The sequence below is a fragment of the Diceros bicornis genome, chromosome 2 (assembly GCF_020826845.1).
Source record: "Diceros bicornis minor isolate mBicDic1 chromosome 2, mDicBic1.mat.cur, whole genome shotgun sequence".
Lineage (NCBI taxonomy): Eukaryota > Metazoa > Chordata > Mammalia > Perissodactyla > Rhinocerotidae > Diceros > Diceros bicornis.
The window spans coordinates 54223332-54247412 of record NC_080741.1 but is presented as its reverse complement, the minus strand read 5'-3'; the positions used below and the strand labels follow the sequence as shown (position 1 = coordinate 54247412).

General features: G+C 48.8%; 1 protein-coding gene across 6 annotated transcripts in view; it reads right to left on the bottom strand.

Annotated features, from left to right (window-relative positions):
- CACNA1D (calcium voltage-gated channel subunit alpha1 D) overlaps window positions 1-24081 on the bottom strand; it is a 310124-nt gene that overhangs the window by 42589 nt on the left and 243454 nt on the right. For 4 of the 6 annotated variants that reach the window (XM_058561213.1, XM_058561252.1, XM_058561243.1 and 1 more), the window contains 9 exons: window positions 23821-23908; window positions 23039-23146; window positions 22901-22953; window positions 21335-21481; window positions 19269-19470; window positions 17001-17159; window positions 15536-15646; window positions 7102-7185; window positions 6554-6637 (listed from right to left, as the gene is read on the bottom strand). In XM_058561213.1, coding sequence (XP_058417196.1) covers window positions 6554-6637; window positions 7102-7185; window positions 15536-15646; window positions 17001-17159; window positions 19269-19470; window positions 21335-21481; window positions 22901-22953; window positions 23039-23146; window positions 23821-23908 — 1036 coding nt within the window. The remainder of the gene's footprint in view (window positions 1-6553; window positions 6638-7101; window positions 7186-15535; window positions 15647-17000; window positions 17160-19268; window positions 19471-21334; window positions 21482-22900; window positions 22954-23038; window positions 23147-23820; window positions 23909-24081) is intronic. The other 2 variants (XM_058561224.1, XM_058561234.1) reach the window with 1 other exon arrangement.

Genomic DNA, 24081 nt, shown 5'->3' with positions numbered 1-24081 from the left:
CGCCCTCTCAGACAGGGCTGCTGAGGAGCTGGACAGACTGAGTCAGTGCAAGTAGGAGAAGAGGCTGGTTTCCCTGCAGAAGCCTTCACGGCCCAACCTACAGCTCAGACTGCTGTCAGAGAAGAGAACACTCGGCTCTGCACGTATCTCGGGAAGAAACAGCTCAGAACCAGCTCACCCTGAGCTCCAGCAGTTCTGCCTCCTCTGCAGTCTGGCTGGGTTCCTGTCGCTAGAGCCCCAGGGTGCAGAATCACAGCACTCATCGCCCTATGTGCACCTGTCACCCCCTCAGGCTGTGAGCCCCCAGAGGGCAGGGACCTTGCCTCACTCTGCTCAGTGCCCAGCATGGTATCTGGCACTTATTAGATGTCCAATAAGTGTTTAAGAGAATGCTAAGAGGTTGTAAGTAAACTCTAACAAACATCAGGAGGCATCTTTAAACTACACAGTAAGGGCTGAACAGGAGTTGGGAGATGATGGCCTTTCTCTTCCCTTCAGTAGGGTCACCCCCACTGAAGCAGCTGGTTTACCTGGTAACCAACGAGGAAGGAGCTCTTCTAGTGGGGGGCCCAGAATGTCTGGGTGCAGCCTGGAGCCCCTAGGGGGCCTTTCTGCATGGTGTGTCTGTACAGCGAGGGGTCTGTGTGCATGCAGGGATGTGCACGCTAATCTGATGGGTTCTCTTCCCTGGGGATACAGGGAAAGTAAGGGCTCCATTCTCAGATCTCACTCTCATCAACAGCTGCCTCCTGACATCAAACACAAAATTCTATAAAATTCATAGAAAATAAGGAGGTTGGGCACATCATATCACAAGCGAAATTTAGCAATGAGAGTACGAACCCAGGACTAACAGGTTTTGATAAGGTTAAAAAGAAGTCCCTGCTTCACCTGGGATGCTCAGAATGTGAACTCTCAACGGGTTTGTCCAGCCCAGGGTCACTATTTTTATTTTCTTCTTCTATTATCTCACCTCAAAACAAATAACATCTCCTTAAAGGGACAGATGATGGTTTTTAACTCAAGACCTTAACAAAAGAAGGAATTCGTTTTCCAAAGTTCTCACTATTTCCCACACCATCATCCCAAAAGCTGTGTGCAGGGAGGATTCAGTCTCGCCCATGCAGCTGGCGGGTGAGGGTGTGTGTGTGTGTGTGTGTGTGTGTGTGCGCGCGCGCGTGTGTGCACGCACGCATCTTTGTGCCGATGCTCAAGGGGACCAGAGTGTGCATAAGACAGAGCACTCTCCAGTATACTTTTGAAATGTCCATAACTTGTGTGTTGGACCTTTAAGAGAATAAGGAGGTCTGTTGGTCGGGGAGACACTCTTTCTGGCCACCGTCTGGCCCGGGCCTCTTTTGCCTGCCACTCCCTATCCTGCTCCAAATCTGACAGACCTTGCACCACCTCCTTCCTTGCGACGTGGCCAGACTGACTTTTGAAGTGCACATCTCTTTCTCAACTGATATCTTTGAAGTATGACAAATCTTGGGCTATGAACTTGAAACCCTGGATATTCTTTTGTTTAAAAAAAAAACAAAGATAAAGAGGAGACAGCATTTGTGACGGCACAAGGCAGCACAACATGCAAGAAAGGCAGGAAAGAGCAAATGGCACACCAAGCTGCGCGCACCCCTGTGCAGCCTGTGACACTTCCCCTTTCCCCACATGCCACACTGGGCAGTGAGGACCGCTGCAGGGGAGGATGTCACTGGTAGCACTGGGGGACAGTGCAAGTTGCCAAAATATCTTACAAATTGGAGGAACTCTGAGGATGGCTTTGCCCAAACTACAAATGCCAGCCTGATGAAAAAGCAGGCCAGCTCTCACTCTGGGCTGCACACTGGAACTGCCTGGGGATCATTAACACCATCTGATGCCTAGGTGCCACCCCAAAGATGCTTATTTAATTGCTCTGGGGTGTGTCTGAACTTTGGGGGTTTTAGAAGCTCCCAGGTGATTTTTACATGCTGCCCGAGCTGAGAACTGCAGTCTTACGCCAGGGTAGAGGTAGGCCATGTCTTCACCTGGTCACCCACACCAGCTAATTCCCTTTAGGTCTGGAGTGGCCAGAGAGTGGAACCATTAGAGCTGAGCAGTGGGTTCTTTTGGAATTGATGAGGGTTCAGTCCTCTGATGAATGCAAAGAGATTAGACTCCATCCACATCTTCCTCTCAAAGGATGGAGGCAGCTTGGAAACAAAGGGAGCTGGTAAAGGGTGGAAATGGCACATGAGTGAGCTGATGCTCTGCTGGACTCCTGGCATCAGCCACAGGACACCCCTTAGAGGACATGAGAGTGAGGAAGGACACCCCCTTAGGTAGCTTTCCAAAGACAGCTGCTAGAGGCTGCGTGATCAGTTTTTAAAGAGGGAATCCCAGTGTCACCTCAGGGTTTGGACCAGATGACCTCAGTAGCTCCTTGCACCCCTGAGATGCCACATACTTCATCTGGGACCCCTACATGGAGATGGCCACTCAGCCTCAGGAGGCCAAACTCTATGCCAGGATCCGGAAAGCTCCTTCGATCCCTGGGGCTCTCCTGAGGTTCCTTCCAGCCCGTTCTCACAGGCTCCCAAGCAGGCTCTTGAGATACAGGCTTGGGGCCAGCCCCCTGCAACTGCAGGAGGCAAACAAGCCCTGAGTTCCCACATGCAATCAAATGGATCAGCCTGCTCTTTCCGCATTAATTTGCACCTTTTCCTGGAAAAGCTGAGAGAATTCAGGCAGGAAGCAAACCAGCATCCCAGAACCAGGTAACCTGAGGCATCCCAGAGAGCCCAGTGTTTTGGGGGAGGCTCCCTCTGACTACTTCTGACCTGGCATGTAACAACTCTGGGAGGGAAGGCTTCTGTATTTGGGATTGCTGAGTCTGTGTCCAGAAACCAGCGACCCGGTCCCTAGAAAAGGGTCAGCATACAGAACAGAGGGCTGAACAACCTGCCCACAGGTTCAGAACAAGAAGTTGAGTGCAACTGTTGGCCACCTGGTCCAAACTGGGTACCTGAGAAGTCAGGGACAATCCCTGGGAGTGACATCCTACTGACTTTTTAAATGCTCTTCAGTAAGTAATAACAAGGCAGACATGGCTTTTAAACCCACATTTTGCTTTCCCAGCAATGATGATAATGGGTAAAGACTAAATGTCAGAGACAGCCATTCCCAGGTTATGGAGAATAAGATGCTAGGTCATTTCACCATTCAAGGAACATACTGGCATCAAAGAGGGAGCAAAAGTGAGCCTGCCAGTCCTCATCTGACATTTTAGCAGCTTGGGGAATGTTATGACCAAATGTGATGAACACAAGTCCATGAGAGCTATCAAACCAGGATCAAGCAGGGTGGGGACCGTGGGAGAGGGCAGCAGGATAGAGAGGGCCAGGTGAGCGTGCAGGCAGGACAACGGAAAGGGCCATCCAAAATGTTTTCGCAAAGAATACAAATGCAAGCTCGATTCCTCATTTCCAGGCCAGATCATTCATTCTTGAAGACTGTGTTGGCATGTCACAGAGCCAAGTGTAACTGACCAAGATGGCCCCAGCTCAGGCCCCAGCTCAGTCCCCAGGCTGGAGACAATGAAATATGGGATGGGAAACAATTTAGATGACCATGACCAAGAGCATGTCCTGTGAAACTCAGTGAAAACCAAAGGTGGGGAAGCAAAATGAGCACAAAGTCTTTAAAGTGCTTTTGCTTTAGCAACGACTTCACCGTATATATGTTTATATATACTTGCCGCTACAATTTTCTAAAAACAAAACCAACATGAAAATCAATTAGGCAACAGAAAAGAAAGATCAACAGAGGTTGGGGAAGAGAGCACAGCAAGTTAAATATTGCAAAAAATGATGACTTATGGCAGCTAAAGCAGCCAACAGTGGACCAACAGTGTTCATGCTCAGCTGACCCAGGAGCTTGGGGACAAGGCCACCAAGGGAGATGATGTGCGCCACTCCCCCTGGGGACCCAGCGTGTGTGGAGAGGGGGCGTAGGAATCAACAGTTCCACTTGGATAGTTACACCATCAGAGGTTAAGGACACCCAGTCTCTTTTATCTTTGTGCCCATGGCCTACGAATTGTAGATCCCCAATAAGCACGTGTCGAAAGACTGAATAAAGGAAAAGGTGGCCTTAGGCATTCCCTCTGCAATGAGGCCCAGCACAGAAATGCTGAGCTCTCCTAAGGTGGTATCCTACCGGCCCAGGGCGGAGAACTGGCATCGCCACCGGCTGAGGACGGTGTGGTCTCGGGCTACATCTGACCAGGGGAAAGGTCACTTACTGAAAACCAGTAAGAGAATGTTTACGGAGTGATTTTGAAAGTCTGACTGAATGCCAAAATCGGCCAATGAAAGCCTGTTTTGTACAGACACCCAATGTCAAATGCTAACTAAAAAATTTAGTGTGGGCTTTTACAGACTCATGGCTTTCCTAACTGATGAAAGGCGAGGACGGACATGTCTGGGACACTGATGAGCATGCTGGGCCAGAGGGGACAGCTGCCATGGGCTCCTGCCCCAGCACACGGCAAGGCAACCAGGAAGCCAGGCGTGTGCCGTCACCGAGCACACCGGCCAACAGGTGGGTCAGATGTTAGAGAGCTGGGCTGTTCACCTGGTGAACAAACCTTGGCCACATTCTGGTACCCAGAAACGAAGCATTTACACCCACCACCTGCACAACACTGTAAGCACTGAGCGCTCCAGGGAGACCTGGTGAAATGGTAGTCACTATAATTTCACTTCCATTCTAGATTGTCTCTGACTGACGTAAGGGTGGTTCCAAAATTTTCCTCTAAGTATTCTTGGATTTAGGTTGTAAGCACTTGACACTGTGAGATAATTAAGCAGGCAGAGTCTGGTCATAAACTCAGGAGAGAGCCCAAAGCAGCCCAGTGAGGGTCCTGCTGTTCTCCCATTAGCATCAGATTATTTTATAACCAAGCATAATTCACACATTATGAACGGCAATTTTATAGCTGACTTACAGAATATCTCACATAAAGTGGAATTTACTAAGTCTGGGCTGATGGAGGCTGGGGGACATATGTACCTAGGTCTAGTAAAATACCATTTTAATACCTTGTCATAGCATGAATTTGGGTGTCACAAGGCTTAAATCACACCCTCATGGACATGGTAATGTCTTATAGTCCATTTCATTATTATTACATGGAAAATCTACATTTAAAATAATACCATAGTATCTCCCTAACACTTTGGGTTTTTAGCAAGTATTTTCACAAATATTCATATCATTTTATCATCACAATGTATCTAAGAAGCAAGGAGGGTAGATATTTACCCCAGTTGATCCACAAGGGAACTGAGGCCTGGGGCCAACAAGCCAGTTTTAAACTAGGACTAAACTAGCCCCTGCCAGGTCTCGGGGCTGCCAGGCTGGCAGCTGTCCCACTATTCTACACTCCAGAATCAGCCTCGACCCAAAACCAGTGGCATAAAGAGATTTCATCATTCTTATTTGATGCAGGCAGTCTAGGCACCAGGATGGACCATATAATTACATAGATGTCAGCCAGGCAGAGCGTGATGGCCCCTTCCCAGCCAGGCGTTGAGGGAGGAGGGCCGGGCTGGCAACATGGAACAGAAAGCCAACACTGCACACAGTCCCGCCCCATGCTCCGCTCAGCCCCACGAAGGGCTCTGCACAACCTGGGCACACACAATGGACACCCACTAAGACTTGCTGATGAGCTGGGGACAGACCAAGTGGGCAGGGCCATTTCTGCCTGCCTCAGGCCCTCTGGCCTAGGCATGGGTCAGATCCGAGAGGAGCTGGCGGGAGGCAGTGCTTCCCTTTCTCGAGCCTCTTAATTTTGAAAGAGGGCTCTCAGGATGCTTCTTGAAGGGGGCTGGCTCCACCTACCATGCTGCTACTACACTCGTTCCTTCGTCAAAGGATTCAACTGAGTGCAGCAAAGGAATCCTGACATATCCCCTGATACGCACTGGGCCCTCCTGCCCCTGGTCCAGGGCAGCCTTCAACCTGCATCACTGTCTGGGGAGCTAGGATGGACTGTTCCCCAGTGTCACCAGTCAGACCTAGCAGACACAGGGTATAACTGAGGACACCAGTGGCATGTCCACGTGCTCAGGGCAGGGCTGTGGGTTTTCCCTCCCGTGCCTTCACATAACCACTGTGGGTACCAGGGCACATGTTATGAACCCCGTTTTACAACTGGAAAAACCAAGGCAGAAAGCAATCAGATGACTGCCAAAGTCACAAAGCTAGCGAGCGATAATGTTCACATACTCACATAATTAACTCCTAGCCCTTAACATTTTCACAAGGTCTTCTTTTAAAATAATGTTTTCGTTTCAAAATGGCAATTCTACATTTACTTCCCCACTCTCTTTCAGGGGAGGGGGCTGGGGTGAGGGAGGGGAGACTATAGAATGTTCTTAGTCTTTCTAAACAAGTATGTGCATGGATTTCTAAGATGCCCAGAGATCCAGGGGTGGGGTTTCTAGTCTCCTCCATGTCAGAGTTAATGAAAACAATCACATTACAGGACACAAAGTTTGCTACTTACATTCACTTCAGTTATAGCAATATCAACGACGCTACCAACAACAATCAAGGCATCAAAAGTGTTCCATGCATCAGTGAAATAGTGCTGTTAGGGCAAGCATTCAGAAGCCACAGAGGAGAGGAGGCACAATAGGAAAAAAGAAGAAAATGACAGTGTTATAAAAGGCGAACATTCTAGCATTATGCCACCCGGCTACTTGAAAAGTCACCCTAAACCAAACGTATTATAGACATGTCACTTTGGGGATTGCTTCCGACATAGCAAATAAAAACAATTACAGACACCTATCATGCCCTGCCTACCAGTGACCTGCGTAATGCTGCAGCATAGTCAGCCCTCCAAAAGGTTATTGGTGTCCAAAAAGGCCCAGGATAAGGCTCTATCTCAATGGCCTCTTTTCCACAGCTCTCATTAGACAATTCCGGTTTAGATCAAGTGAAATTGGGATCTGTGACTTGTCCAGGTGATGCCAGTGTGGGGCAGAAGGGGAATGTGCACAGACAGAGAGAGCACAAGAGGCGGGCGGCCACAGGCGGGTGCGTACTCACGTCAGCTTCGCTGAGAGCCACATCTATAATGCTGCCGATTACGATGAGGGAGTCAAACGTGTTCCAGGCGTCACTAAAATACCCCTGGACAGAGCAGGCAGGGGGCAGACGTTTATGAGCACCAATGAATGAAACGCCACACAGACCATATGGGGACACATCCGAGGCCCCGCACCACCCATGGCAACCAAGTGGGGCAGGAGAGCCAAGAGGAGGCAACAATACTGTCCACTGGTGGAAAGGGACACAGGGGAGTGTGTGTACCTGCATGTGAGAAAGAGGGTGCACGCACGTACACACACAATGCAGAACCATGGCCCTGAGCAGTACCAGACCAAGCAGAATATCTGCAGGACAGAGGAAGACATCTGGCAACCCTGCCCTGGCACCAGGGTCACAATCCCAAACCCTCAGAAGCTGATGGAAGAGTAAGGCCCTCCCCTTCCTTGCATAGGGTCCCTAATCACCCCTCTTCCTCCTCTTCTCCCACTTGAAGAGCACTGTGACCAGCCATCTGACACGATCTCATTTCTGTGCCCTTGAAACAAACCAGTAATCCTTCCCTCCCCTTGCCTGTCCAACAAGAATTACAAAAGCTGTGCCCTGTGGCAGGATGCCCGAGACAAGTCCCTGTCCTCCCAGAGCTCTCAGTCTCACAAGGACACAGACAGGGGGCAATGACTTACAGGGAGAAAGGCACAGCAATACACACAGTCTACGGCACAGAGTTGTGGCAAAGAAACTCAGTCTGCGTTGTGGGGATGGGGGCTCTGTAGGGAAGCCACGTAGGAAGTAGGTGTTACAGAGGAAAAGGGCAGTGAAGGATGACGAGGATGCTCGAGGGCTCCCACTATCCTCAAGAGAAGCCCCAAATTGCCAACGGGCTCCTCCTCCCCCCCAGCTCTTGCTCTCTTCCCCTCCCTTTTCCCCCTCCAGGCTAAGAGGACTCCTTTCCATCCCTCAAAACCACCATCACGTTCTTCCACACCTCTGGATGCCTCTGTAAGCCTAGCCTCCCCACTCGAACTTTATCTGCTAAATCTACTTCCTCCTTCAAGGTCAGATCTAATGCCCTCTCCTTGAGGGAACCTTTTCAGATCCTCCTGGCTTCCATCCCCATCCTGTTGACTCTGCATCTCTCTCATGTCTTGACCACTGAATCTGGGGTCTTTGTCTGTGGGTCTACCCCACTGATTATTCTCTCTCCTCCTCCACTGACCCCACTATCTAGCCCAGAGCCTTGAACCCAGTTAGTGCTTGACACATTGCAATTTCTCTTTCATCCATCAACTTGCACCCTACCGGTCATTCAGCTCTGCCCGGTTCTTGTTTCTTCAGGTCCTCATATTTTGCAACAATTCTGAAGGTACAACACATCCCTATAATTGTGACTTACAAATCCGTATATATGTGGCATACATTTTACGTATGTCCTCTTCTGGGCTCAATATAGTACGTGCTAAATTAGCACCTGTTGTCTCCTGACACCACCAGGAAGTCCTTGATTGGAGGGGGTGGTGGGGAGCGCGTGCACAGAGGCTTCTGGTTGCAAGGTCAATGACTCTGCCAGTAAATCAACCATGTCTTTTCAAAAAGTCAGAACATGTTTTGGAAATAAAAATTCACATCTAAATTATATAAAAAGGGGCCCACCATGCTTACAGTTGGGTACACTTAGTGCTGGATCAAAAAAACAGAGCAGAAAGTACTTTGAAGTGTCAGGTCCCATGAACTTGCGATCAAACGCAGGCCCAGAGGAAGCCACTGCAGAGCCCCAGGCTTTTATGACACGATAGAAAATGTGGACATGTTGGCTGTCCTAACAACTGGAATAGGGATGTTTATCCTAGTTACTGTTAATCACGCAAGTGCATTTATAGGGGAGCTATGACACTGATTGATGGTTTGGTTTTATTAAAAATTTCATCTTAAATAATGTAAGATTTTCCCAACCAGCTGCCATGACCTCTGAGCCACTCTTCACCCCTCTCCTCCTGGCCCACAATCATAGTGCCTCTCTCACACATGACCCCCATCTCAGCCCTCTAACAAGTGAACAAAAGGAGTTCACCTGCACCAACTCTTATGATCTGTGTATACAAGTCTAATGGGAAGGTCTACGTACTAAATACCACATCTCACATCTGCTAGCTTTTCTTCTCATGATGCAGGGCTCTTGGCTGGTAGAACTGAGGAAAGGTGGGCCGCTTTGAGGACTAGACCAGTGCCGCTCAGCATGAGGGTCACGCTGGGTAGAGATGAGATAAAGCGCTTGTACCAGGACTTAAAGGAACACACTGCTTCCTTCATTGAGGAAGACTCGTAACAAAAAAGTCAGCTGGATCAAAGCATGCTGAGTGTGGCCGCTGACATCCCCATGTGGTGAGAGTACAGGTTCTCTCGTAAACTGTTCACATGGTCGCAAGTGGGTAACACACAGCTGGCTGACCGGCAGCCTTGCCATAGAGTATACTTGAGGGGCAGAGCCCGCCCTTTTCTTTGTGGATTTAACAGCAACTCAAAAGTTAAAGAGAGCGTGGTGATCCTCTCCCTCTGCTCAAGAGAGGAATTGATGCCTTAATAAAATAGTTGGTCATCAGTTAACAGTCAGGCCTCTAGGGTACAAAGAGAGCAGAAGACCGAGTGTTCCTCCTTCTCTCCTGTCCTAGCACATGACCAACCCCTGCCCGCGTCTGCACCACAGCTTTACTCCTCCCATTACAGTGCATCATTTATGGAGGCCAAGCCCACCTGTGCACTGGATGCCAGCCTCTCTCACCCACTTCGTTTGTTCCTGAACAACTCCTCTCTCTCTCTCCTGCTCTCCCCCTGCCCCCCGCCCCCAAATTATCAGAATTCACCTTTGGATCATTCCTACCATTCTACAAACTATTCTCCAGCTGGCCCATTCTGGCCCACTGTGGTGTATAAAATCCCTTTAAATCAACATAATAGGGGCTTAACATTTGGGTCCTGGAACTTTTTGGTAATCTCATCAACTCTCTTTCCAGAAGATCCCTCACACTCACAAAATTGTGCCCAAATCCTGGAGGATCCACGGACTGAAGACTGACACCCCTAATCCAGTGACAGGAGGCTTGGGTTAGGACAGTTGGCTGGAATCACAGGCTCTGATCAGGTGGCTCTGCTAGAGATCCAGGGGAGGCAGAAAATGCCAGCCCTCCTTTTATGCCTACATCCCGTTTCCCTGTTTAGTAGCCTCCTAGGTAATAAAATCACTGTCAAGTGAGCACGACTCAGTGCCCTACCCCTTTCCCACCAAAGTCACCATAGTGTCTAGGCAACCAGAAGATGAGACATGGGCTTCTAACAGAGCGTGCATCTCCATGCTCTCTCCTCTTGGCCAGTGGAGAACCTCCTACAATTGAATACTGAGTCCAGGGCCGCTCAAGTGGAACCAGCAGTCCCTACCAGCCCAGCCAGAGTCAGTCCTTATATCATTTTTTGTCCAGCCCATGTGCTTAAAAAGACCAAGCAAGTCTGCCACATGCAATAACATCTATTACTCAGAAACATTTCCGACTCTGGGAATTCAAACCATAAACCACACTAATGTGGGCCTTAGGGCCAGGAAGCTCCATTATTTCCAAGAACTCTATTCCGGTTATCTGTTGATAACTGTTTCCTGCCCTACTGTGGGCTCCTGGAGGCAGGGCCATGACCAGTAGCCAGAATAGAGCATAGGTGTGGCACACAGTAGGGGGAAATGTTTATGGAATGGAAACAGGAAAAGCAGCCCAAGTCCAGGTTCTTTTTGCTGCCTGGAGACTCTCTCATCTGCAGATTTGAAGAAGCCTATACAAATGACCTGCCTTTTGCTGTCAACCATGGCAGCCAGACCACTCACCAATTTCTGCCAGGGATTGTGTGGGCAGTGTTTGACCCAAGTGATGACCCAGAGTGCCAACTTTTGCTAGAAACTGGAACTGACAGCTTTCTAACTAACATAAGCCTTTTCCAAAGGTCAAGCAAGGGCTCAAAGAAAAAGCTCTTCACTTTTGGCCACTCTACTCTGCCCAAACATCCTGTGATGGAAAAGCAGGTACCATCTGAAAGCCTCTTGGCTATCTGAAGGCTCTACACCTAAAGGCTCCTCCATTTACTCCTTTCATTTATTCCACCAATCTTTACTGAGTAACCAGCACGTAGCAGGCACCGTGTGAGACAAAGAAGACCCAGGCTGTGATCTCGAGTAGCTGCTCATCTCAGTACTAATGGAGTAGTACTGATGATGGTGATGCACAGTAAGCATGTAACAGATGCAACGTGAAGGGAAGAGCTGACTCTAGCTGGGCTGGTAGGCACAGTGTCACAGAGGAGCCAACATTTCAGACAGGCCTTACAGGATAACAAAGTGGGAGAAGGGCCTCCAAATGCAGAAGCACAAGCTGTGGAAACGTCCAGCATGTTAACAGTTGGGGATGGGGTAGGCAGAAGGAATGACAGGGAGAAAACGGCTGGAAATGAAGCAGAAATGTAAATGGGCCAGTGTTTGGCAGAAGACTTTGACCATTAGACTAAGGAAATTATATATTTTTTCTCCTGCAATAGGTGGCCAGTATCAGAATTTCATTGAAAAAGTCGTGTGGCCAGCTCTGGGTTTACAAAGGGAGTATGTGGAAGGTGAATGGCAGGGGCCTGAGGCCAGCAGCAGGGAGATGATTTAGTGGTCAGAGTACCTCGGAAGAGAGAGGGCAGTCGAGGTTTGGATGAGATGGAGCTGGCCACTGAAGCCTCGAGAGTGTACACATTTACCAGGTGAGAAGGGGACCAGGAGAGAGCTCTGGGAAACCCCAATGTTGAAAGGACAGGACAAGCCCATGAAGAGATCTAACATAAAGTTCTGGTTAACGAGAGGGATATTTGGTCTCAAGCATTATTCAGCATTAAAATAAATCCCCTAAAATATAAATGATCACTGAAGAACTGGAAAGACAGTATCCAATTTCCTTTCCAGGAGGTGGAGAACGAACTCCAGGAAGACTGCGGGGGCTTGATCAAGCAGCCATATTCCCACCAGGCACCCTAGGGCAGGGAGTGCTGTCCTGGGAGGCTGACAGGACCAGATGACCCAGTGTCCTCTGTGCACCAGCTCTGAACAGAAGCATGAGGACAGCAGTAAAATATTTTTTCTTTCCCCAAGCCCAACCACTCTTTACTGTTTCCAAGCCCAAGTGGCTAGGGGTATAAATTAGACATTTTTGAGGTAGAACCAAGATCAACATGCTTTGAGGTCTAAGACTTGGGAACAAAGTGTGCCTCTCTGGGGAAAAGTCCACAACCAAGGCAGGTAACCTGGCCTGGAACACATGCTGGACAGAACACCAGATGGGTGACACCTGGAAGCACGAAGAGGGACCCGCAGACAAATCAGAAGTACTCTTTATACCTGCAGGAGCCAGTACTTTGGAAAAGCCCCTTCTTCCTCAATCTGCCTGCTTGAGGTAAGAGAATTCATCGGAGAATTCCAGTGAATTCCCTTGAGATTACTGGAGGGAAAGGCCAGGAGAACGGGGCTGGTCCCTTACCTAAATTATGGCCAACCTTTCAAAACCCTAGGGCGCCATGGTCAACTCCAAGTCAAAAGCACAAACAAGAGTGCACAAGGTCAACACCCACCTGCGGGGTTTCCCTTGGGGAGCTGACACACACTCAACAGCCTGCTGGCTTTGCCCTAATTCTCTGGCTCTCTGGCATCGCACCACCTTCCACTCTTACCTGACCCAGGCTCAAACAACTCTTCCCGTGCAGGGCGCCTGCCTCCCTCACCAGAGAAGCTCCCAGCTCTGGGTCTCCTGCCTCTGAGCCTCACCTCAGCCCTTCTGCTTCTGGAGGGTCCTGGACTCTTCCCTCTACATGTGCTCTCTCTCAGGAGGCCCCGTTTCTCAGTCAGGCTCTTGAACAGAGAAGAAGTCCCAGGGCCAGGTTTCTCAACTTGTTTTAACCCTTCCTCCTAAAACACCTTCTCGCCTACCAGGAAGGATTTTGTTGAACTTCCCTTTCTGCAATTCTATTACAAAACAGCCACAACCCCATCTCTCCTGACAGAGATGCTGACGAGTTCTCCTAATGTGTGCCCCTCACTGCAGAGAACCCCACCCCACGGACCCTGTTACAGAGCTCCTCACAGGAGACAAAGATTTTCCTGAGATGAGACTGAGGTGGGCCAGGAGGTCCAACCCTCCGTCCTACATGACCATCTTCTCGAAGATTGTTCCTCTGCAGCCTTTACAACGTGGTTCTTCAGCCTGACTGCCCCTCTGGCAGGGAAGGAGGGGCCTCACTTCTCTGTGAAAGACCCCTAGCCGGGCTTGGTTTGCTAACACTGAAGAGAAGATGAGGACAAGTCAGGGAGCATTTTAAGACGGGCTTTGCTTCTTGGTGAACTGAGTCTCTCTGGCTCCTCCAGACACATAACAACAACATAAAATCTCTCCCCCTGGCTTTGGTGAATGCAGCGACAGTGCTCCTCAAGCATAGAGAGGCTGCTATTGCTGTTTTAAAATTTCTCTCAATTGTAATCTGAGGTTATCTTATTCTCTGAAAATATCCCGTTGGGTAAAACTACAAAGCAGCACAATTTCTAGCGGAAATCACTCATCTTAAAACTCTGATCAATCAGTACTGATTATAAATTAGCTACTCATTTCCCCTTATTATCACTAGTCTGTTCACACGCCACAGAGCTCTCCTCCCAGGTTTGCTATCAGCAGTTTACTGGGCCAGCAGTGTGCTACAAGCCATCGAAGAGACAGCCTGAGAGAGGCTACCCACATACAGACACACACTCGCACGCCATGGGCGACTGTGCCTTCTCTTTAGCCTGGAAAGAGCTTTCAAAAACTTCAGAGCTTCATCACCAGGCAAGGGAAGATACAGCAGAGGATCTAGGAAATGTTCCATAGATATGTTCTGTGTTGCATTTCTCAACAACAATTTTGACATTCTTACTTTGCAACCTTTTCCATCAGTCCAGACAAATATTGTTCAAAGAGTAAAGGGGAAAGGGAAGCAAATCAAAATCTCAAAGGAAATTAAGATGAATTTGGAGAAGGAGGAAATGTTTATGTATGTAGATATGGACAAGTCACAGTAAATAACATCTGGCCATGCAGAAAGTGCCAAATTTGACCCCACTGCAATCACCCCAATTGGTCACTTACAAGTGTCCTTTCTTTTTGGTCCACAAAGATCTGATAAAGATTGCATAGAAATTAATTCAAATTAAAGAAAGGAACAGTTGTGAATTAGAATTCCATGTAAGTATGGAGTATATGAAACCATTATTTCATAATCCAAGTCTTAAATTACTGTTGTCAGATACGCTACATACAGATGAACAAGTATCTGGTCACTGAACTCTGTCATTCTCTAACTCTGACTGTTTGAAGCTTTCCTAGAAAAGAAACTGAGGGTCAAATGCCCCACAGCTCAGCCAGGATTTGCCCCTCTGTCTAGGGTCTTAGAATGAGGGAATATCATTGCCTGATGATGGTGATGACGATGGTGGCCATAGTAACAACATTGACATGTCTACAGCATGGTAGTACATGTCAGGTACTCTTCTAAGCATGGCACATATAGTGATTCTTTACTCCTTACAACCACTCTATGAAATAAGACTATTAGTGTCCCCATTTCATGGGTGAGAACATTGAGGCACAGAGCAGTTAAGTAACTTGCTTGAGTTAGCAAGAAGAGAGTAGGGATTTGAATCCAGTCTGGTTCCAGAACCGTGCATGCTCTCTGACACTGCACTTCTCTGTCTCTTCTACTACAGACACTGACAACCGTGGAACTGGATTCATTCCCTCCAAAGGAGACACAATACACTGAGTAGTCCAATAGAGTTTAAAAATTTCATGTCTTGTTTTGTCTTAAAGTCAAGTGAAATTTTCCTAAATTAAACAAACGAAAGATGGTATGGCTGTGAGAGGTCCGCAGCTGCTAGAATTTCCCATAAAAGGTGAAAAAGATGCTGTAGACCAGGAACAAATAAAACCAAAGTCTTCATGCTGGAAATCTAAAAGTAAAATCAGGGCCGAATTCTTTCTGATGGGTATGTTAAAACAATTCCTCCAATGCTCAAGTAATGAGGCCAGTTCCCCCGAGACAGCATGATATATGCTATTCTAGAAACAGAAAATCAGGTTTCAAAACAATCTCCATTCTACAAATTCCCAATTCTCTCTTCCTTCTTTTTCTCAAAATTGTTTTTACGAGGTTTTGTTTTTGCAGATTTATTTTCCCACATGTATACAGATGCCTTAATCAGATTTTAACATTATCAGGTGATAAGCCAGTTAGCGGCCAGAACAATGCAGCATAATTCAGTAACGCCAGACTAACAGGAAGTGGGTGCTTCTCTGGGGTGATTCAGCGACAGCCTTTGAAAGTGGGTTCGGCAACTCACCTTAGGTTTAAATGCAATGACTTTCAAAACCATCTCGACAGTGAACACCCCAGTGAAGACCATGTTCAGAATGTCCATGGCGTCATTGAACATCTTGGACTGCTCATAGTGCTGTGGATGAAGACAGAAGCACAGTTCTCAGAGGTCCATTCCAGACTTGCAAAAGGAGGCTCCCCAGCCCTCTCCTCCCTGCAGGCATCCCTCCTCCACCTGGACACGGAGGCAACCTCCACAGGCCAGCATCCTCTCCCAATGATTCCACTAGCACTGTGAGGTCACATGGTTAACTCCCCACAAAGCACAGGGGGCCTTGACAAGACGAGGATGACTGGATGAGGAAAGGGAAAGACGTCAATTTCCTGTGCTCAGGATAAAGGAATCCACCCTTTCTTCTGGCAGGGTTTATACTCAGGGCCTTGACCCAGGCACCATGCATAACACACCCACAAGTCTATGAATATAGGTAGGATTTGGTTAGGGATAAATTTTATGCCATTTAGGTCTACATTCAATAAAAGGCAACATTATCTTGACTGCACACTTTTCCCTACATCAGCATATGGTTCTTCTCATTCATAAAGAATTCTTAAATGTAAGGAAAGTGCCAGAAAATTTATCCTTGGCTATCTTTAGACCCATTTTCCAGACAGCAGTGGGAGTTGGTTTGATTTGCTCAAGTTCTTGAAGTCAGTGTGAAAAATGAATCTAGACATTGGTCTTTGCTTCCTGTCCTACTGCAATATCCACTAGACCACATAACTGCTAGAAACGCTCACTATTAACACTGCACTGTAGTCCAATGTGGACAATTGAGTGGAGTTACACTCTTTGCCCCCAGCATGAACAAGGAAGAGCTGTAATGTAGGTCAAACTCGATACTCCAGGAACTGGAAGATTCCTCACTGTCACTGAGAGCTCTTTGAGGACAGGAATGTGACTGAGGTTTTGTTTTTTAACATTGGGTGTTTACTCTGTGACAGGCCCAGAGCTAAGTGCCTGACGTGAATTATCCAGTATAAAGTCTATTTCTGCAGCGAGCATGATAGATTTCCCATTTTACCAATAGAGAAAGCAAGGCTCAGGGGGTTTAAGTAACTTTCCCAAGGTCGCCCAGCTGGTAAGGAGTAAAGTCAGGATTGAAACCCCTGTCTGCCCAACTCCACACAGACAGGGCATTAGTCCTCAGACACTGCCTGGCCCACTGTTTATGGAACTGAATGCCACGCTCAGGCTCCATGGAAGTGTTTCCTACAGTCACACTGTACAGTCTCTTAAACAAAAGAGTGATCTTAAACTCCTACCGTGACCACTGTTAGCCAGAATGGGATTCTGGCCAAACTACAGCCCAGACTCATCAGAAATCAAACCCATCCTCTTGTGAGGGGGCGGCACTCCACCCTCAGGATTTGGGGCATGGGGCTGTGCAGAGGCCCAGACGTGACCCCACGGCTGTCTCCATTTTTACCTGCATGGCCAAGCAGAGTGTGTTGAGCATGATGAGGACAAACATCATGTATTCGAAAGGCGAGGAGTTCACCACGTACCAGAACTTGTACTGGTAGGGGTTTTTGGGGATGTATCTCCGCAGGGGACGTGCTTTCAAGGCGTATTCGACACATTGACGCTGCAAAGGCAGAAAAGAGCAGGAGGGGTCCTGAGCACATCCATGGAAGGAGGACACAGTTCTCATCTGTTCTGAGAGCCGACGCACACCTACTGGGAGGGACTGTGGACAGAAACTGCTATGGCAACAACCACGGGCACCACTCTGCATTGCTGACAGAGGGCCCCCACCTCCATGACCTCATCTGACCCTCACAGCAACCGCGGGCATGGGCAGAGCACCCAGTTTGCTTCCCTTTCAATTGCTGAAAAACTGAGGTTCGGAGATCTGGACTGCCTTGCCTGAGGTCCAGTGGTGCATAAGCACAGGAGCGAGGCCTGACCCAGGTCTTATCCTTCCCTTTCCTCTACACCGGGGGATTCCGTCTACAGTTCTCCTGCCCGTGCCGTCATCCAGGAAAGGAAGCCAGGTAATGAGAGGCACAGAAGTCCTCAGGTAACACAGAGGCGGGGCTCACTCCCTGAGACTGGAGTGAGCTGCTCCGGGATGGACCCACATGAAACACCTCTCAGGAGCCAGAGCATGTTGACCATGAGCATCTAATGGTGAGCTAGCTGTGTGTCCATCTGGGAGTTTTTGAGGCTTGGGAGCTTGTTATGATCCTCTCAGAACCTCCAGGACGTGGTCAGTAATGATGGCCAGAGCACTGTCCTTCCCATTCACTTTGGGGCCGAGACTGGTCCACGCTCTGCAGAAAAGCCCAGAGGGAGCCCCTGGCTCAGCATCAGGCTCTACCTGCTCCTGGGCCCAGCCCCACCCCCATTCCCCCACTTTGACTCCGGGTTGTGACTTCAGACAGGCACCCTCTGTCAGGGACCTGGCCCTGCTGTGACCTCACGTGCTGAGTGCAGAGACCCCTGATTTGAACCTGTCCTGGACCTCAGGTGGTAGCACAATTTCAGCTCTGATGCTGCCTGGCTAGCCTGGGCCTGGGTCTTTCCCTGACACTCTTCTTCCTTGGGGGTGGGGGGCTGAAGAGCCGGGCCAGGCCTCCCTCTGACTGTCACTGGTGGAATCTGCAAGGACACTTTGACAACTCAAAGCAACATCTTCCGACAAACCAAGCGGCACTATCCTCATGTTTCCCCCAGTGGGTACAGCTGCAGCCCGGGACAGTGCCTCACGACAGCCACTTCCTCCCAAAAGGCCCAGGCTGGCCGATGATTCTTGCTCTCTATGTCACCATCAAACAGAGATGCTACCGATAGAGGACCTGGGGGAAACTCCCAGAGCAGAATCTCGATCTCACAGACAATCTTTTAGGGCTGAAAGGGGCCTCCAAAAGCAATCCTTAATGCCCTCGATTTAGAAAAACGGAACAAGCCCAGAGAGAAGCGGGGATGCACCCACAGTCACAGGGCAGGCGCGGGTAGAACAGCACCAGAACACAGGTCAGCCAGCTCCCTCGCACCATCACGTGATCAGAGCCAAAGGCCCCTGCTTCTATCAGATTGGTTAAAACAAGGTGCTAGATAAAGAGAGAATGACGGTAGAGCAACCTCAGTCCCAAGTTTAAAGTTAGCAACTTTTCCTTTGGTGTGATAGAGTACTTCCTCCTAAGTCAACAGTTCTCAACCAGGGGACAACGTCTGGAGATGTTTTTGGTTGTCACAACTGGGGAGGGGAGGGAGTTGCTCCTGAATCCAATGGGTAGAGGCCAGGGATGCTGCTAAACATCCTACAAAGCACAGAAAGCACAACAAAGAATTATCCAGCCTAAAACGTCAACAGTGCCGAGGGTATACAAGACCATCCCTCAGTAGGGACTGTGGGAGGTCAGTGGTGCTCTCTGGCCCCTGGCCACACCACCCGACAAGATTCTGAGCTGTCACTAGGGGGTCATGACCACAGAAAGCAGCCTAAGCATCCTCTGACTTCTCACCCACAGGTCTGGGCTGGACTTCACAATTACCAAGTCTAATCTGTATCTGGGAACCTAACTCTCAACAGCAATGCCTCAACTGGCTGAGAACGTGCTCTGAACAGGACCCCAGCCCAGGGACAGACAGCAGGTGGGTGCCCTTCTCCGTGCATGGGGGAAGTCATCAAGAGAGAAGTCAGTCCTCTCTCGCTCAAGGGATGGAAGCCCAAACAGTGTGTGACTTTAACCTGATTTTTGTCCAGCTCACAGTTCTTATACTCTTTCTCTCCCTGCTCCTGAAATGTGACGATGACGAAGCCCACAAAGATGTTCATCATGAAGAAGGCTACGATGATGATGTAGATGATGAAGAAGATGGAGATCTCCACACGGTAGTTGTAGACTGGGCCGACATTCTCTCCATTCGAGTCGATGGCTTTATACAGCAACCTGGAGAGCAGAGGACCGAGTGAGCACCGCCAACTCCACTCTGCCCAAGCAGTCCAGCCTCGCTGCCTCCCAGGAGTGTCTCTTTCCTGGACACTTCCGTCGGCACTGACTGTCAGACCCCTCACTGGGAGCCCGCCCCAGGGCCCCTGGACAGCAGGTCTCTGAGATCCCCCTTCGCATTAGGCCCAGTCAGCCCAGTACCTAGAGGGGGGCACCTAGGATATATTTGTTGACTGACTGTTTTGAGGACTGAAAAACAAAAGATTTCACAAACATTCAACAATGCTCCTTCCTATTCACAGAGAGAAGAGAGGTAGAACGTCTCATGTTAGACATTGGCGGAAGTGAAAAACGGACACACGCTGGCAAAGATAATAAGCAAGCAACCAGAGAGGTTATTCCAAAGAACTAAGCGAGGTTCCCCCAAACTGAAATATGCACTAAAATTAAACAAATGCCAAACAGAACACTTAACAGGAAGTGGAGGAAATACTGTAACACCCTCAGGTTAAAGTGACCCCCATTCGGATGCAGACTCAACACTTCCAGGCACCCACCCCGTGGACACACTGTGCCCGACACTTGCACCTTCACCTGGAAAGGTGCACATCACTGTCATCCCCCTCTGACGGAAGCTCAGAGAGGGATCAGAGTGCCCAAGGTCACACTCCTCGGGGCAGAGCTAGGAGTTGAGCCTGGCTCCTCTGAGCCCCAGGTTTGCTCATCTCCCCTCAGCTGCTGCCCTGATTTGCTCAAAGCGCAGTTTCAAAACCTAAGACTGCAGCCAGTGCCTCTACAGAGTGAAGGGTCTTACTCCATGCCTCTTCTGTCCCCAGGATGAATTTTCTAATGAACAAGCCCCACTCCTCCGCCCTTTTTCTCCACAGGAACTCCTCTAAAGATCCCTGACTCTCCCATGCATCCAGAGAGTTCTGCCAGCCTGAGAGGACCAGCCTGTCCATCTTTTGCAGTTCCTCTGGGCATGGGACATTGACATTCAGGACTCCATCTACGTATATACATGCTCTGGTGACAGGAGCTGGGGTGAGTGGGGCATCAGAGAGCAGAGAGTAACAAAGGTACAAGAGACTCTCCTGTTACATTCTACCTTCTTCCTACATGTCCTTCTTTACCCATCAAAATCCTAGCTGCTCTTCAGGACCATATTCCGCACATCTCTGACACACCAGACCCTCCTGCCTGGCTTGGCCGCCTGACACTCTGACTAGATTTGGGCTTTGAAGGCAGGAACCATGTAGAGACAGCTCTGTTTCTTCCATGGTGCCTAAGACAGCGTGCTGCACAGAGCTGGTACTGAAAGCACATTTTATGAATGAGCAAGTGAGTGTGTCAGTGAAAGACTGGCAGCAGTGGCACAATAGCAGCCATCCATGATTGGCATATATTAGTACTCAATAAGTACTAAGAATGAATGAATGAATGAATGAGTGAACAGTATGAGACATTCTCAAGCCCCTCTTTAGAAACAGTGGGATGGCTTTACCCACATGGCTACCAATGGGAGTTGGCATGACAAATGTCTCTGAGGACTCTTCATTCCCATCCAGAGACGCTCCCCAGGAGCCAGCTAAGAGAAGCTGCCTGCCTGGGATCTATGCCACCCCCACCTCACAAATCCGAGAGCCCCGTCAGCTGGCCACAAAGGCTAATCACTTGCCTATTCAGACAGAGGAGCACTGTGGGCCAAGAAGTGATTGATAAGTGGCCTGAAGTTAAACAGTCACAGGAAAAGCCTGTAACTGGAGAAAAGAAACAGGACTCACTCCAGGAGAGATGCTCAGCCCAGAGTGCCCCAAGAAGCAAGGAGGAGCCTCTCTGGAAGATGTCCATGCTCTATACTTACGCAGGCCAGCCCTCAAATGTGGAGACCGTGAAAAGCGCCATCATAGCAGACAGGACGTTGTCAAAGTTGAAATCACTATTTTGCCAGATCCTCTCACGGACCACAGGGTTATCAACATCCCCATCCTTGTAGAGGATGAAGAGCCCCCTAGAGAGGAAGAGAAGTGTGGGTCACCCTAGACTGACATTCACTCAGTCACGGCTGCCCCAAACCCACCTCCAGGCACCACCACACCCACCTGCCAGCCAGGCCACAGACCTGAGCGCTGCACAGTCTGGGTTTCTCTTTTTCTTGCATTTAATTCTCTGCATTTAATCTACTCTGCAGTTCAAATAATCATCGAGTAACGACTAGTTCAATGAATATTCTCCAGAGCAACTAGACAGACGCCTAGCATGTGCCTGTTAACAAGTGAAAACTAGTGAACAGTAAACACCTCTCACACACAACAGGCTCAAATTGCGCAGCGAAGAGTCAGAAGCTTTGGCTGTAGAGAACTCCATAAGCACTGGGAAACAAGCCCAGATATTCTCTTATCTGCATTTTAGTATTAATCAAATTCCTGCTCTTCATACTAACAATATTCCCAGTTTTTTCCCCAAAGAATGCTATAATTTCTGGCACACAATACTTCTCATAGAATTTCATTTCTGGAAGGAGTCTAGTGTCTTCATTTCACAGATGAGGAAGTAGAGGCTGAGAGAAGGAAAGGAAGGTGTCTTTACATGGCTGCTTAACTCCAGGGGGCGCCCTCCACCCAACAGCCTGCATGAACGGTGCCCCTGGAGGCGTACAGCTACAGCAATATTGCGATCAGGGCTCTCTCACTGCACCTTCTGCTGAAGGGACACCCCAAAGGGACGTAAGTGCACGCAGGGAAAGCTCAGTTGGTGATCTCTCAAAAGGACGGGGAACACAGACTTCTGCCAAGTTTTAGAATTTTAGGCAGTGGTTTCCATGTCTGCCTTCATATTCTTCTGGACATCTTGGGATAAGAGGCATGAGTATTTCCCACCTTGTCTCTCTTCTGTCCCTTCTTATGAGTGGAACTATGGTCAAAAGGTGGGTTACAGGAGCTGGGGTAGAGAAGCAGCCTGGAAAACTTGTCAGAGGAGAGTAGCCAGCTCCTGAACACCAGGGAGCTCTGGTTTGGGTGAAAAATTATCCACGTGGCTGTAGGGGGGAGCTTTCTGGGGCATTTCATAATTGCTGTTTTAGGTTTTAGTGGGTTTTTCCCCCAGTTTACAGATTCTATACCAAACATCGAAAGCCACCCATCCATTCTTTCGGGGTGATGAAAAGCTCTGGAGTAGACAGAGAGGGTGCTTACACTGCAATGTGATTGCATGGAATGCCACAGAATTGTACAGTTTAAAATGGTTAATTTTATGTTACATGAATTTCACCTCAGATAAAACAAAAATGCTCCATCTCTCCAGCCATGAGTTGAGCACACAGACCTCTTGTAAGACGGGATGAACACTTCCAAAATGCTAACACAAGCGAATCCTTGAAGTTTTCTATTTGTTCTTCTAAATTCCAAACTCTCCAGTTCAGGACACTCACCTGCATTCTTCCGGGTTACTTTTGGCTTCATCTGTGCAGCGATAGAACTTTCCCTGGGTACAAAACAGACAACAGTCAAATGCAGGCTTCCCCTGGAGGGATCAGCTGGGCTCCATGCTTGAAGGCGCCTTCCTGTACCTTGAACAACTGGACCCCAATGCAGGCAAACATGAACTGGAGGAGGGTGGTGACGATCATGATGTTGCCAATTGTCCGGATGGCCACAAAGACGCACTGGACGACGTGCTGGGGAGAGAGGACAGAGGAGCAGGAGAGGATGGAGGAGGAGTGTTACTTGCCTTTGTTGTTTTAGCCTCAGCGTGAGCTAACACCAGCCAAGATTTTCTACGTTTTTGTGCATTTTATATGATTTTCCAACTTTGCGGCCCCTGTGCCTCGTTTTTCAGGTAGTTATCTGTGGGGAGTTACCCCCAGGGCATCGTGGCCACCCGGGCGGAGCACCCTGTAAGTGGGCCCCTCCTTGTTTCCTCCACAGCAGTTAGCTGAGTCAGAAGAAATGCCATTCGGTGCAGCCCTGCCTGGCACACAGGCCCACAGGCCCACACCCCATAAAAGGACTTAGGAAAATGCACACCCTCTGGCCTTTTGCACAACTTGTGGGAGAACAGACTTAAAGACTAAAATAAACCCAAAGAAATACTATTAATAATGAAAAAAGTAATAAATGAACAGTAATCACATAAAGAAAAGTACCTTAAATGAACACAAATAAAGAAAATAATAATTTTTAAAATGCTATCAGCACTTGACAGAGGCAGCTTCATTGGTTAGAAACGTCCTTTTCAAACGTATGACCCACTTTAAAAACCATCAGCACTCAGCCCAGCCCTGGCCCAGAAAAGTGAGTAATCACAGCTAACCCCAACCAAAGCAAGCCCAGCCTGGAGAGGAATCCAAACCTTAAGTCCTTTTGCTCTGTTGATTGCCCTGAGCGGTCTCAGGACCCTTAAGACCCTCAGAATCTTCACAACAGAGATGGCACTGGATCTAAGGAAAAGAGCAGAGGACAGAAAGAAAGTAGAGTGTGTCACAGATAAAATACTTGGAGATGATTTCACTTGGCCTTCACTTTACACCACTACACAACGTGGCAGGACCCACGCAGAGCTGAGCTAAGCTCTGCCCACGACTCACATATGAAGGGCCTTCTTCCAGTGCTC